The sequence below is a fragment of the Falco biarmicus genome, chromosome Z (genome assembly GCF_023638135.1).
Source record: "Falco biarmicus isolate bFalBia1 chromosome Z, bFalBia1.pri, whole genome shotgun sequence".
Taxonomy (NCBI): domain Eukaryota; kingdom Metazoa; phylum Chordata; class Aves; order Falconiformes; family Falconidae; genus Falco; species Falco biarmicus.
In genome coordinates this window covers 82,423,372-82,439,659 of record NC_079311.1, presented here as the reverse complement: position 1 = coordinate 82,439,659, position 16,288 = coordinate 82,423,372, and the positions used below count along the sequence as shown (strand labels likewise).

General features: G+C 43.3%; 1 protein-coding gene across 4 annotated transcripts; it reads right to left on the bottom strand.

Annotated features, from left to right (window-relative positions):
* Positions 1-8,900: 8,900 nt before the first annotated feature.
* SEC11C (SEC11 homolog C, signal peptidase complex subunit) lies at positions 8,901-15,665 on the bottom strand. 4 transcript variants are annotated; one of them, XM_056325640.1, is made up of 6 exons: positions 15,442-15,665; positions 13,666-13,775; positions 12,399-12,548; positions 10,120-10,239; positions 9,530-9,587; positions 8,901-9,111 (listed from the first exon to the last, which is right to left on the bottom strand). In XM_056325640.1, the coding sequence occupies exons 2-6, from the start codon at positions 13,746-13,748 to the stop codon at positions 9,058-9,060; spliced, it is 465 nt and encodes a 154-aa protein (XP_056181615.1). In that variant the 5' UTR covers positions 13,749-13,775; positions 15,442-15,665; the 3' UTR covers positions 8,901-9,057. The 4 variants fall into 4 exon arrangements, with proteins under 4 accessions (XP_056181615.1, XP_056181613.1, XP_056181614.1 ...); XM_056325638.1 differs by lacking the exon at positions 15,442-15,665 and adding an exon at positions 15,162-15,376; XM_056325639.1 differs by lacking the exon at positions 15,442-15,665 and adding an exon at positions 14,655-14,698.
* Between the last annotated feature and the right edge of the window lie 623 nt (positions 15,666-16,288).

The following is a 16,288-nucleotide window of genomic DNA, read 5'->3' as shown; positions in this document are numbered from 1 at the left end:
TGCTCCCCCTTTAGGCCCTTGGTGGCTTTTGTTGAGCAGGACAAAATGTGTAATTTGCTTTTTTAATGGGCAGTAGTACAGCCACACTCCTTGGCCTGTGATGAGGGTGATGGAACCAGGTCTTTGCCCACAGCTCCCCCAGTGAAACCCCTGGGGCCATCTGGTACCGTCCCGACCTCACTGCCTGCCCCACAGGTGTCCCCTGCTTGCTGTGGCCAATGGACCTTGGGAGCAGGTTGAGCTGTGAAGGAAGAAGCCGCTCCTTGACATATTTATTATGCCATGATCACTGGGAATTGGAGGGCTTGATGACTTCATAGGCAGGATTATCATCCGCACAGCATGGCTCATGTCCCCTCCAGCTCCAGGGATTTGCTTGGCCCAGGCTGGCAGTCGCTCTTGTATTGCGTGCCTTTCCCTAAGTGCTAGCACATTTGGGCCAACAGGGCAGGAACTTGTGCATTATGTACCCTGGCATCTCTCTTGTGGGATCACAACTAGAGCATGGGCTGCAAACAGTTCAGTAAAAGGGAAAACTGACTGGAACACAAATGTGGCACTGAAGCAGCACAACCTTATCCCTAATAAATAAAACCAGGACATCTACTTAAAACTAAGCCAAACCACTGCAAAGGTGCTGAAACATTCCAGTATGTATATGCAGAAAGTATCAAGAGCAGTAAATCTAACACAGTGGTAGCTGACAGCCCTACGGACACAGCAATGAGAAACCAGGGAAAACTGCAGCTGCAACAAACCTCCAGCCAGAACAGAGTGGAGACGTGCCACCTGCGATGCTGGGAGCACAGGACCCGAGCCCAGCCTCACTCGCAGTGCAGCCACAAGTGTGGCATGCACCAGGCAGGGCAGAGGGCATGAGCAACAGCATCCCATACCCTGTCCCTTCCCTGGGAACAAAGAGCAAACAAAGCAGGCAGATTGATGCACGGTCTTGTGCGCCTCCATCAGCAGTGCTCTCTTGGATGAGGAGGCTCATGCAGGAAAACCTCTGCTAAGGCAGCAGCTGGGCTGCGCTGCACGGAGGGGTCCCAGTCGTCGCCAGGGAGCTGGCGGTACTAAGGTGGGCATGGGCACAGCAGAGGCTGTCAAGGCTCCCAGGACTCAGACCACACATAGGCTGATGGACGCCTGGTCTGTGCTCAGGACGTTATGTGGGCACTGGGCAGGCAGATGTGAACAGGCAGGGATAGGCACAAAGACCCATCCTGTCTCTTTGGCCTCATGACCTCTTCCTCTGCCCCGCTGTGGATCCAGCCCACTCTTTGAATACAGTTGTGCATTATTAGCATTTCTTTATTTACCTGTTCATAAGGATAAAAAAGGTAATATGGATTTATTCTAGTTCTTAAGTTTTATTAACGTTTTCAGAAAAATAATAATTTGATAATGTACAGAAATAACATACTGTACCCCCCCCAACAGAAAAGAATTCAAGGGCAATAAATGCAAGTTATCAGCTGTGACTGACTCACTCATTTGAGACAGTCTTTCTTTCTTGAAGATGAAATCCAGTAACAAATCTGTTTTTGAACATCAAGAAACAGTTCTCTTCATTTTAAAATACCTTTCTAATTTTCATATATCCTGTGGCAAAGTGAACTATTGTTGCACTGCAACAGTAAGGAAAACATTAATGTTTTTTTCAATGCAATTACCACAATAACACTTTAATTTGCTTCCTTTACATTTTAGACAGCTATGATTGTTCTATCGAGGCAGATTTTATGTAAATAAAAAGGGATAAAAGAAAAACTGTATGCCTTTCATCATTTTCTTTGTAATGTAGTGACCCTGACATTAGAGACAGCTATAATATATGTACAGAACAAACAATGGTTTAAGCGTTATCAGCAATGTAATAACAAGGCACCATCACTGAGGAAAACTTTGTAAATGTTGAAGATGCTGAACAGACTGATCTGCAGCACTCCAAACCTGTAGTCAGGGCAGGCGTTCTGCAAATAACCTGAAAATTGACTCTCTGCAGTAACAGTTCCCTGAAGAACTGAAGACATTTTTCAGAAAAAGAGCTCCACAACTTTACAGAGGCTGAACAATATGAAAAAATAAACATTTAATAAGGCACAGTTTAAGATATTTAATACTGTTTGCACTGCATTTTAGGAAGTCCTAGACCTAAACAGTTAAAGCTTAACCAATCGTTTATTGTGCATTTAGTGTATGTTAGTATGCTGCGTTAGGCATCACATTTTTTTTGTTTTGTAATTTTTGTGGTGGAAGGGTCCAATATTTTGAGAATTTAAATGGGAAGCATTTATGTCTCTGAATTCTCAGGAACTATTGCTGGCTGGACAGAGGCAGTCCCAGATGAGCCTTCCTGGAGAATACAAAATGCTTCAAGCGACGCTGCTGTGACTGTGGTCCCGGGGAGCACAGAGTGGTGGGGGTGCAAACTCCAGGCAGGGAGCAGCAGGGCTGGGAGAGGTCATCTTCAGAGAGCCACGGATTCATGGAACAATTTGGGTTGGAAGGGACCTTCAAAGGTCATCCAGTGCAACTCCCTGCAGTGGGCCAGGACACCTTCCACTAGACCAGGTTGCTCCAAGCCCCATACAACCCGGCCTTGGGCACAGCCAGTGATGAGACATCCACAGCCACTGTCCCTTGGAAGCTGGGAGGTGCCCAGGCCAGCCCCGAGCCCCTGAGACACAGCCAGGTGCCCAACACAGCCCTGGCTGTGCTGCGATTGCTGGAGCACTGAGCTGGCTGGGAAGGACAGCCAAGGCTTCAGGCATCCCTGGGGCAGAGATGCAGTGATCCTTCCCAGAGAACAAAAACTCCAGGCAGCTGCCTCTCCTCGCTTGCACTCCAGCACGCAGCAGAAACGCAGCCCCCAGGTCCCACGGGCTTTCAGAGGGCTGGTGCACCAGCACCCTGCTCCCCAGGCCTTCCTGCAGTCAGATGTTTCACATCTACCTTTTGTTCTAGTTCTAGCAAAGGTGGTCATTGCCACTTGGCACTGCATTGCAACAGAAGCGAAGCTTTGTCCACAGCTGCTTTATTTGTAAAACTCAAATGCAGACAAGTGGTTCATATTTCAAACAGCTTCAAAATTCAGGTGATGGTCATGTCCATGTCAGATTTCCTTATACCAACATATGGACACAGACTACATATAATGTGTGTATATATATGTAATTATATATAGTATATATAGCTTCTGCTGATAGCATGTTCACACAGAAATGCTGGAGAAACAGAGCTGATTCTATATACAAAAGCAGTACACTGGGGCATACATGATGACAGAAGAGATGGAATACACTTATTTAAGCCAAGCTGTGTAGCAGAGAAAGATACTGAATTTTTGCCATGTAGGCGGCTTACATTTTGTTTGCTTTTGGCCCCCCAAGATGTCCATGCATGCAGAGCAAAATGTCATTTTCATCACTGCTGCTCACCATCTTGATTAAACAGAGAAATTACTTGCTAAACAAGGCTTCAGCTGGAGTTCTCTCTCCAGTTACTCCATGTTCCCATTTTACCCCTACCAACACAGGCAGCAGTGCAGCCTGGATGGCTGGCAGCCAGGACTCTGATGCCTCCAGCACTGCCCTCCCAGAAGGGCTGTGAGGAGCAGGTGGGCACACAGCCAGCAGCGCCAGGGCTGCCCCTCACAGCCCCAGCCTTCGCGACCCCATCGTTGAACACTGAAGTGAAGTGGAGGAGACCAAACACAGCCCAACCTCCCGCTTGGCCGTTTCTCACGAGCACAACACTGTTCATAGCCATGGGGACCAGTCATCACCCCAAGGGTCTGTGCTAGTGCCCACCCCTCTTTCATGGCCCCAGCCTAGGGGATCCCATGATGCCCACAGCCCCCAGCCATACACACTGCAGCCTGCACAGCTCTGGGTGCAGGTTTTAGCCAAGCTGTGAAAATGCAGCTACCTAGAAAAAACAAACGGCTTCAAACCAACATCTGAGTTTCTCCTGCTCCCCACTCCTCAGTTAAAAACATAGTACTTGTGCCTGTAGCTTCTTGATCTTCCTCAAAAACACTCACAAACAAACCCCCAAAAACCCACAGAAAGAATCATCCATTACTAGTATGGAGGCATTTTGCTTTAAAATGCTCTTTTCTTTTCTCCAGTCTCACAAATGCACTGTATTTCACACCAATAGTCAAGCTAGCCCTCCTTCCCAGAGGGTATTAATATCAAAGCAGCACGTGAGCTGAGGTGAACCAGTTACCACAGCTTCAAGGATCAACAAGAGCACTCTGCCTCCAGTTAATAAGTCAGTAGATCCACCAATTATATCTTGATCTGTCCTGACTTCAAAGGGAATCTGCAGATTAGAAGCAGAGTGGGCAACTGAAAAAAAGTTGTATCTGTAGAAAAGGGAAAGCACCTTGATGCATCAAATACATAGGCCCTTAACCCACTTCTTCGTATCAGTCAGCCCCATCTATAAGCTGCCAAAACACCTGCACAAACAGTCTGTCCCTTAGTCTGAAGAGTGTATGTAAAATTCTGCTTGAAGCACAAAGAGCAGCAAAATACATAAATTTAATTTGGGGCTGGTCTGTGCCCTTGCTGTAAGTTACTCTAGAGGTGACAAACAGATGAATAGGATTAGAATAGAATAGCAAAGTTCAGCTGGAAGGGACCTACAATGGTCATCTAGCCCAACTGCCTGGCCCCTCCAGGGCTGACCAAAAGTTAAAGCACATTGTCAAGGGAATTGTCCAAATGCCTCTTAAACGCTGACAGGCATGGGGCATGGACCACCTCTCCAGGAAGCCTGTTCCAGGGTTCGAGCACCCTCTTGGTAAAGAAATGCTTCCTCACATCCAGTCTGAACCTCCCCATGCGCAGCTTTGAGCCATTCCCAGGCACCCTGTCCCTGGATCCCAGGGAGAAGAGCTCAGCACCTCCCTCTCCACATCCCCTCCTCGGGAAGCTGCAGAGAGCAACGAGGTTGCCCCTCAGCCTCCCTCTCTCCAAACTAGACAAGCCCAGAGTCCTCAGCTGCTCCTCGCAAGAAATGCCTTCCAGCCCTTCACCAGCTTTGCCCTCCTCTGGAGGCATCCAAGTACCTGAACACCCTTCTTAGATTTTAAACACTAAACATCTAACAGCTCACTGTTCCCAAAGGCTAAATCTGTTCCTCCCCCTTTGCCTCTATCGTGCTCCCTTTTTTTTTTTTTTCTCTCCATGTGCTTTGCTGAGCCTGCTCTACTCATAAACCCAGCAGAGAACTACCAAGTTCTTCCTAGGTTTAGAAGTTGCATTGTCCCCACTGAACAAGAAGCTTACACAAAAACAGATACATGACCATGCTGTCTGCAGCAGGAGAATCATCTGATCTCAGCAACCGGAGCTTATTGGTAAGTTCAGCTGCAATACGTAAAGACACCTTCAAACTTGTTCTCAGCAAGACTAGCAGGAAAAGCTGGTAACATTCAACTATAAAAGAGATCAAAGAGCAAACTGCATTCTCTCTGCTGCAAATGCTATTAATATTCAGCAGACATTAAATCATTCAAGCATCACAGAGAGCAATTTACTCACAGTAGAAAGAAAACATCCTCCTGAGATGCATTTCACCATAGAACCTCATTTATCATTGCTTATCAGCTTAAGAACTAAAAGATTCTGTACTGTTATCTAACAGAAAGAAAGGGTTTATACCAGAAATCTAGGTTCTGGGCAAAACTTTTGGCGCTCCTTCCCCTCTGACTTCTACTCTACAGAAATGAATAAGCAGCACTATCTAATATCATCAGAAATGAAAATAGTTTGTTAAAAGTAGCTCAGACAATTACAGGAATGAAAGTAAAGAACAGAATCAAGAGCAACCCAATCCAGTTGGTCAGGAGTAATCTCTTAAGCATTCACAGATGCCCAACCAAACCAGCATGAACAAAGTAGCCACCAGTCAGCAAACTTACATATTTCTTCAGATTTCTTCAAGTGATCAACAGAAATACTGTGAGAATTTTTAGAAATGACCCTGAGATTCCTAAATTTGGAAACAACATAAAAATCTTTTATCCCACATAAAAGAATAGCTGTACCATGTTTTAGTGGTTTCACCGTGTTTTTTAGCCTGTTTTAGTTTTTAGCCAACCACCTGCAGAGTAAACATTTTTAATGTTCAGATGAATTTGCTTCTTGCCTCGTCACCAGGCACCACTGAGAAGTCTAGCTCCATCTTCTTTATACCCTTCCCATGCAAGCAAGAACTTTTCATATTTATATGAGATTTATCATTACAGCATCTGGTTCTACTAGCTGAGAAAAAAGAAAAACTACTGTTTCTCACAAAAGAGAAAGCAGATTGCCTGTATGATTGAACAGGTTATTGTATGTGCTGACCAAAGTGGCTTTGGTGGATGCAGTCAGCAGATCTTCAGGCATCCAGCTAAAGCCAGGAAGGTAAACTGGGCCCGCACTGTCATCCAGCATTCCACTAAAAGTGTAGATATGGCAACACTGACAACCACGTCGCGCCACTGTGCAAGTCAATCCTGCAGGTTAAGATTTATCAAGAGAAATTCAAACAAGACACAGGATATCATACCCAAGAAATACAGCTTCTTTTTCTGAGCATGAACCCACATATTTAGATGTTATCCTTGCATCTTTTTTACTAATCCGTGTTTCCTCAGCACAAGAATAAATTCCCACAATAATGTGTCAAATTTGTCATTTGGGTTATGTCCAAAACCCCACTCTCAAAGTTAGAGCTGACTGTGATTGCATTGGGTTAGGTGGATAGAAATGATTCTAATTTCAGCAATATGGGAGGGGGGTGGTGGGGTAGAGAGGTGGTATATAAAAAAAATTTCTTACTACACACACACTGTCTCCAAAAATTAAGTGTTTTTTTTCCTGGAGAGTGATAGTAACACTTCCAGGGAGACTGCATTAAAGATACCTAAATTATTCTGACATGCCATTAATTATACTTACTTCTACACAATTTGACACAAAATAACTAATTTTTATAATGCAGTTTGTCATGAAGACTGCTTAGCAGGACACAAAAGAAGTAATATTACTCGGGAAAATTCAGCAGTTGTCTGCCTTTCAGCACTGGTTGTTACAACAGAACAGGTGCCATTATTGTATAATAGTATATTTTTGTAGAGGTGGGGGATTAAAGAAGAAACAAAACTCCACAGGAAAAAAGCATCATGCTGTTCCTTATCAAAGCTACAAAACCCCAAAGCAAGTGAGGAAAACAAGTTCTGTTTTGTTGAAGGTATAACACTGACATTTGAATCCAAGAAGAGAAAAGTCCAGAATTTCATGTAAGAGAGTTATCAAGTAAATTTTCAAGTGAAAAAATCAATTTTATGTTTAACACCATTCAGATGTCGTATGATAGGAGAGAACAATGCCTTCTCAAAACCAGAATATGAGTTATGTCTGACCCTTATTGGTAATATTACTTAAGTATACTGCTGTGCTATTCATTCAGTAATTTACAAATGTTGATAAAAGCCCCATAAAATCTTTTTTTTAGGTTTGTTTTATAGCTAGAAACACAAAGGCAGAACATTTAACAACCTCAGTTCTAGAAACATGAACAGTCCCTAAAAATCAGGCCTCAAAAAATCAGGCCGTCAGGGGTTTTTGTCCCTAGACCACAAAGGTGCAAGTTTCAAATCTAAGTGCTGAGGCCTGAGCAACAAGCCTTGAGCCAAAGCTGGCCTCTAGATGAACCCACCAGCCAAACGTTATATATATTTACAAATACATATATATATCTCATCATTAGCAAAATGCACATGATCGTTATTGAACTATGTATGATCCTTAGCAAAAGATGTAGCTTAGATAAAGTATAATCAGTAGTGAAGAGACAGCACAACTTTCCTTGCTTAGAGGCAGGTGGCTGAGGCTGTGGATCCAGTTGTTTGGTCCTGTTTGGAACCGGGTGGTCAAAATGCAGTAGATAAAGGAAACTCCCTCAGGTCCTCCCTGAGCCCTGGCCAGGCTTTGGTGGGATCTGAGAGGCGAGTGAAACCAGATGTTTCCACATTTGCGATTAGGTGACCTTGTTTATTCCATAGCACAAAAGCTGGACCCTCTTGCAGCAACTTTGGAAACCTCAGCTACGAGGGGACACCCTGCACAGCACTTACCCATTGCCAGGAGAGGCTCTCCAAAACCTTGCCATAAGAGGTGCTCCCCAGCACCTGCGCATCTGGAGGATGGTGATGTATTAGGACAACTGGAATATCAATCTTTCTTAATCACCATAGCTAACCTGGAGTAGTAATGATTAGGTGCATCGCCTTACTTATCTGGTCTACTGCTTGAATCAGGGTATCATAGGCTAATTGTATGGTATGTGCATATTGCTTTATTTTCTGTATTTATTTGAAACAAACAGTAAATCAAGCTTATTTTCTGTATTGGTGTCTGTGTGCTATCCATTGACCCTGTCAATTGGCAAAACACAAATTCAGGGAAAAAGCCCCAAGTTCCATTTCTTCATTCTTAAATCAGAATGGAAGACCCTTTCTTGCCTATTTTTGTCAGCCGTATCTAGACAACATTCTTTAGATGGAAGTCTGACTAAACTCTTACAACTCACTACCTGTTCCAATCCATATGCTGTGTCCTTAGAAGTACTGACAAAACCAGTTCATATGGTCATGAAAAGGGAGGGTGCTGACAGAGATGATCAAGAAAAAAAATATAAACAAACAGGAGAGAAGGAGTGGGTTCAGACGCAGTACCACTTAAGAAAAACAACACAGCATATCAAGGAGTGCCATAAGCTGCTTTAGCACGTGACAGTCAGCATCTTCCATGCAAGCAAAAGGCTAACTGAAAGCAGCATGGATCTAAGATAGAATAGAAAATATGACACTTCACAATTAAGTAACAGCCAAAAGCTTCAGTCATTAGTTGTGCAGTTTATTTAGACAGAAAAAAGCTTGTTCGGTTTTATAACTGTGTACAGAAATGAAAACATCTGAAATATATTACGTTTTTTCCCTCCCATATATTTAACTTTGTACTATTCTCTCGGAAAAATTATTTTTTTTTTTTTTTAGGATTCACGTTTCAGCAGTACATATGCTCCCATTACTGCCAGAAGAGCGTACTGCAAAAGAAAATAAAGACTGATTATAATTTCCCTTCACAGCAGCTCTCAAATTACAAATTGTTCAAAGTATGCTCTCTCCAACATTACACCTTCTAGATGAGTACACAATTAGAGTTGTGTTCCTATACAATTACAGGAATATTTTAACTTGATCATATTAATCATAAATAGGCATCACAAACTGTATACTTATGAAATTCCTATAAATTAAATGTTTTCCAATTATTACAAATGCTAAGTTCTACTGGATAACAGACCAGCTAAAATAAGCAAGAAAACACAAATCACTTTATGTTAGCTAACAAACCACAGAAACAAATTTATTAACATGTATTTTCATTTGCAAGACGCTTACTATCTTTACTTGCTATTTTATAGTTTTAAAGTCAAGCATTTAAAATGTCTGTATACATACCTTAAATTTTGGATAGTCATTCATTATTATAGTTACCATACCAACATAAGGCAAAAATCTAAAATTGACAAAACAGATTAATGTAAAGTTAACCCTCAAATATTACATGGAAATGTTTCAATGTTACTCAATCTTAAATATTTTAACGTAAACCATTCATTTATGCCTGTCACTAAAGTATATCTGAATGGGATTATTCTTTTCTTCCTCAGATAAAAATCTAAGCAACTTACTTGAGAAAATCTTAACAGATTTCATTTCAAGTGGGGAAGGGGACAAAGTCAAAAGTCAAACCCTGCATAAAGTTCCTGTGAAATGTGGAAATAATTTTCTAGTAATTTCTAGTTACTTCTGTATTTACTGGTGAATGATATGTTAAATGTGCCATTTTTTAAGAAAAATAATTCCACTCTCCACATTACAGCTGACTACAGAAAGCAACTTTTCCAGGTGACGTTCTTTTAATTACCACTCTATTTAAGAAATTTAAAAAATACCACACCAGACCTAGCCTGTACCAACAGCAAACTGATTTAAGTTATACATTTTCTGTTTAATTACAAAGAACACAGATATTCTGCATCACTTACCCTCTTGCTCTTCCAACAACATCTTTCTTCTCTAACCAATTCTGTCCTTCTTTGTACAAGCCTCTATCATCAACTTCATTGTTATCACCTTTAGTCAGAAATTTGATGTTCCCATTTTCTCTAGAAGGCAATGAGGTGATAAACTAAATACCACTTAATTTAAAAACTTCAATTAACATCTACAAAGCACAATGAAGATGAAAAGTGCTACAAGATTAGATAACGATGTTTGCTTCCAGTCCTGCTTATCCTGCTTATTTAACAGACACCATTAAATCATTAACGTTACAGATTTTACTGACAGAGTCAATAGATTTTAACAATGAGTGTTTTTTAAAACACTCCTAGATTGTAATTTGATGCAAGCAATTACACAATGGACAAGAAAGGGACATTGTCCATCCAAAGCAGGCACTAAACATCCTCAACAAAAGCAGTATGTGCTTATCTGGGGAAAAAACCCCCACCACTCTACCCTCTGCATTTTCAACAGAATAGAAATTTAACTCTGAAATACTGAATACTGCTCTACTTATCCTCTTTTTGTTTGGTCACATGCCCCCGAATTGTGGAATAAGACCCTGTGAAGTCACCACACATTAGAAAATGAATTTAACTGAATTTAAATCACGAATTTCAGATGAGGTAGATTACCCTAAAAAAAAATAATCTTCCCTTAGGACAGAAAGCAGTATAATACTACATGCTTTAGGCAATTTTCCTCTAAGTTCTATATACTTCTTTAACTTTTAGTAATGATATTTACACCCAAATCAAGCTTTGTCCTTCTTTTTATAGAAATAAATATTGAAGACCCTCTAAAGTAGCTGCAAATCTGCATCAAATTCAGTATTTTGTCACTAACACTGCAATACAGTTTTAGCTTACCCATTAATTGTTAAACAACATAGTGAGTTCCAGGCAAAACTTCCCTTATGTTTGGTTTTTATTATTGTGGCAAATAAAAAAACCACACATAACCAGTCTTTAAATAATATAATGCGGACAAAACTTTATGTGGGGTTTTTAGGGGACTGCATGGAGAAACCCAGGTGAGAGAAACACTGCTGTAGACAGCAGTCTCCCCACCACAGAAGAATGCTTGCAGAGCTTGGGGAGCTAGGCTGCTCCCTTGGAGCCAGAGCTGATGTCCTGACCTTTTCCGATCATTGAGGAGGCTCAGTCCTTTTGGTAGGAACAGAGCTTTAAAACCCTGAACATGCCCAAATCATAACCTTTCCCTACTGTTTCAAACGAACAAGATGTCTTACACTGTGTTTTGAACATCCATTAGAAAACCTGCTGTGTTCTGCTCCCTTTCAAGCATTAGGCATTATGTGCAGCTGATGAATGCAAGAAGTTCAACACTCCCATTTAAATAAAGTCATTAAGTTTACAGCCTTCAGAATGATTTTGCTCAAGAAGCTGCTAATTGGAAGTAATGATACCAAGAAACAAGGAGTTGTTATGAAGACAAATTAGGTATTAGAGGGAAAAAAAAAAAAAAAAAAAAGAGGTAATTCTTAGATATGCATATTTGTTTCAAAAAAACCACTGAAGAACAGGTATTACTGAAAAAAAAACCCCTTCAGTTCACGGCCAGGACTTCTGAGGAGAAAGTATGTCAATGCTTGCCACCTCCAGGTTAGCTTTTCACTGTTGCCTCTCTCTTGTTTGAGAAGGAACTGTTTATCATATCAGTCATATGCAATAACAGTAAACCCAAGTAATCTACCTGTTGCTTTTCAGCATGAATTTTTGTTGGTATTGTGACTACTAGACACAAAAAGAGTAAGAATCTCTTCTCTCATTGCAAGTCAAATCTTGTTTCTGGAAAAATTCAATTAACAAAGATCACATACTTGTCAGACTTCATCTACAGCTCTGATTCTGAATCTTCACCTTCTTTCAGAGATCTGCTTGTAGAAGTAGTTATTTCTCATAACCAAAATCCCAATTCTGGAACAGTCAGTACAGAAGTGGACTCTACTCCCATACATACTGCTAGTACTTTGCAAAAATAACATGTACAGTTTGCATTATTGGACTCCTCTTTGGCATAGGTCTACCTACTTCGAACCTGAGCTACTTCTGTGAGACCCTGACTCCTGTCCCTCACTGAACTGGGGACAAAAGTGAATCACATCCTAGAGATGATTTTATCTCACAGCATATCCTCACTAGCCTTTTTCATAAAATACTACCAAATTAAAATGTAATTGAAATACATGGTGAAGGAAACTATATTTAGAAACAAGGAAAACACCAAGCTGCATTACTTTTCGTGTACTTTGATTACTCGGTGAACTATTGGAATGTCTCTGCCTTCAACTTTAAAAACAACTATTTCACCAGCTCTGATTGGGTCATCATGGAAATTTGTTAAGAACAACAGGTCTCCCCTGTGAAATGCTGGTTCCATGCTGCCACTACAAACAGAAAGAAAAGAGTGTTTATTAACATTATGGTAAATGAAAGAAGAGCCATGAAAACAAAGAACATTTCATTCTTGCAGATAAACTCACAGTTTTAACGGAAATCTGTAGCTTCACGAATTCAGTAACACTACACAGGCGTTTAACACAACGCAAACCTCAGTAAGGCCCAGGCTGAACCAACCTGTAGAAGACCTCCTTACTGCCTCAGTGAAAGAAAGAGATAAGCTGCATAGGAAAGTAACAGTATTGTAGCTATGAAGAAGGAACAAAATGAGCCACTCTGGTTAACTATCTATTAGTGAAAAGCCAAAAAATGTTTTCCAGTACAACACAAAGTATGTGGAAAGTTTAATCAACATGAGCAAGAGTTATGCTTACATCAGTGATTACCATTAATGATGAGAAAATTCATGCCTTCTTTCAAAGCCAGACATAGTATCTTTACTATTAGTATCATAACTAATAACATGAACAGGCAATTCCTATTAAAATACTGTTATTTACTGCATTCTTTGCTGACACACGTTCAATTTCTGTAAGGCTGAATCTTCCATGAACATGCGTTTAACTCCATGTCAAGCTCACAAAAGTTTTACTGTAATATAATTTTAAAATAAATATACACATAGTAAAAAAACCCAAATAAATTAACAAATAGACCATAAAGTGTTCAATGGCTTCAAGAAGTGCAACACATTTATGCATTTTCTTCAGAAGACAACAGAAGCTTCATAGGATTACATGTATTTCTATTAAAACAGTATTAATTTTTTGGAATCCTAACACCTATCCAGGGATTACTATCCCTAGGTAGCAATATATATATATGTAGCCTTGACTAGTTTATCTACCAAATAAGTGAACGAGCCTAGGTTTTCAAAGGTTTCACATGCCTACCACTTCTGCAAACTTCAATGACAACTAGACTGCAATTACAAAAGCAGCCTTTCCTAAGTGTCCAAAAACAGAGTTAGAAGAAAAATAACTGTTTGAGTACTTCTTTAAGTAGGTGAGATTTCAAACTCTAAATCTATCCAAGAGGGAAGGGCAAGAGACAAAGAACAAACAATATTCAGACTTTGACAAAAAGGCCTTTACGTTGACTTACCTGAGCACCACAACAATAGGGCTTTCGCTTCCAGTAATGACGATCAGACCTTTCCATATCATAAGGGCAGAAGACACTATCATAGCAAAATTTAAGACTTGGTAATACAGCTATATGGAACAAGAAAAAAGAGTTTTTTAAAAGTTACTGTGTTGTATTTAGAAGCACAATATAGAATTTCAACCCATAAGCACCAGTGAATCACAATACAGGCACGTGGACTTTTATGCTAAAATCACATTCCAAAAGAAGCCTCATGGAACAGATTGCTGTATTGGCAATCCAACTGTACTGCAGCATAAAGATTTAAACCATTGTGCACCTCAATCTTGGCTTATTCTGCCTGTGCAATATTCCCATTCCCATTTGTTAGTGCTAGGAGCTGGTGAACTCACTAGCAAAGACTTATAAAATACAGGAAGCTAAAAGGCAAATGATCAAATCTATTTTGATCATACATCCCTGACTCCTATCCAAGCTCTTAAGTATTCAAAACACACGTAAGAAATACTGTAAAATCAGTAATTGCTGCCTTTGTAGTGTGAAGAGTTATTTTTGTTAAAAAGAAAAGGTGTGGGAGCAGAAGAGAGATGACAAGGGATCATTCCCTGCTATTGTCAGACAGAAATTTCTTACGTCATCAACTCAATAAAAGATTTTCCACCTGTCCCAAATTCTACCGCTTTGACAGGCATTACAGCAGTGGTTACACTTTCTCCACACTACTTCCCTTTTTTTTTTTTTTTTTCCTTTTCGGTAACACATGAAGATACCAGCAGGAAACGACCCTGTCTGTCCCCACTTACCATGCGGCTTGCTGATGTAAAATATGGAACCAGAAATTCCCAGACCATTGTCCTAGTTTGAAAACACACATGCTGGGATTTTCACATATGTGACCCCCTTAACTTAGCATTGGTCAAGCTTCAAAATCTGCTCTGAAATTGCTGGTTTTTAAAATGATTGAGAGATACTAAAGAAAAACAAACCACGTAGCTTTCACAGCCTAAAGTCAGAAGGTGGATTTGTCACATTGACCCTTCCAGGGAGGTACCTGCTTAATCACACAGTAAAGATAAAACAAAGCCACCCATCTGGAACTCCGGCAGTTCAAACACACCCATGCGCTTCCACATGCCGTCTCTCCAAAATGAAGCCGAGTACTGACAGGAACGTGAAAATGCAATTTCTCAGCTGCAAGCCCAAGGCCTGGAAGCCCCCCCCCGGCCAGCCGCAGCCCCCCGGCCCCGGTGGCTGCCGCCAAACACCGGGACCCCGCCGCGGGGCGCAGGGCAGGTCCAGACGGGAGCCCGGCCTCGGCCCGGCCCCACGGGCCTCCCGTCGGCACTAGCGGAACGGCCGCGGACAGCCACCCCGCCGGGCCGCACGGCCCCGGCCCGCCCCAGCCTGCGCCGACCCCGACCCCTGGCACCGCCGAGCGGCCTCCACGGCCCGGCCCGGCCCTCGCCCCGGGCCCGGCGCAGCCCGGCCGGTACCTGCCGCTTGTTCATGCGCCGGAGGTCCCCGAAGAGGTCCATGGCGGGGCCCCGGCGGGGCCGCTCCCGGCCGGCGGCGGGACGCTAGCGGCGCCCTCCCGGGCCCTCCTCCGCAGGGGCGCGCTGACAGGCGCTGGCAGCCCGGAGCCCGGCGGGGCCGCTGGCCGCAGTTACGGGCGGCGCGGGCGCGCGCTCGGCCCCCCGGAAGTCGTAGTCTCCCTCCGCCCCCGCCCCGACCGCGGCCGCGGCCGCCACCGGAACTACGCTTCCCGACACGCACCGCGGCGGCGGCCCCTGGCGCCGAGGCCCCCCGGCCCCGGCCTCCGGCCCCGGGGTGCCTGGCGGTTCGTGGCCCGAGGGACCTCTCGGCGGACGGTGAGGCCTGGCGGGGGTGAGGCGGCGGAAGGAGCCGAACGCCTCTGTGGCGCAGCCGGGCGGCGGCAACGGCCCGCGGCGGCGGTAGCCTCCCGCACCTGCCGGCTGCCGGGGCGCTCCGCGCGGCTGCGCTGCGTGTGCACAGTCCATTGGCGGGCAGGCGGCGCGCGCTGAGGCGGTGGCCGAAGGGAGCGGGCGGGGCGGTGCGGAGCGCCCGGCCGCGTAGGAGGCCCCGGGAACAGGGGACAGTGGCCCGCCTCGCTGGCCGGGAGAGGCATCGCAGTCGTCAAAACTGTGTGACTCCACACTGAACTGGATTGTCAACGAATCCATGTAAAAGTATTTGCAGATTAAAAAGATGGGGATCGCGGAGAGGAGGCGTTGTTAAACTGCATGATCTCCCAAAGGCAGTTCCTTGCCACAGACAGACCGATGTCTGTGGGAGTTAACTGCTTCCCATGCAGAAGGGCTGACCAGGCAATTCTGGAAGGCTCTTCCAGTTCTGCATTTCAGTGATGGCCTAAGCCTGAAGCAGCAACCCACCACATCAGTGCGGGTCATTGCACAGAGCTTCGTGATTCCCTGGGAATTACGTAAACCAAACTAAGTGAGGTTTTCACCAAGTTCAGAATTAGCTCATGAAGACTGGGAATGACAGTGGAAGAAGAATGCAAGGAAGTGCTGCCAAGGTAAATGGAAGCAAATAGTTTGTCTGAAGGAGCATTGGAAAGTTGTTTACTCAGTTTGCCAGT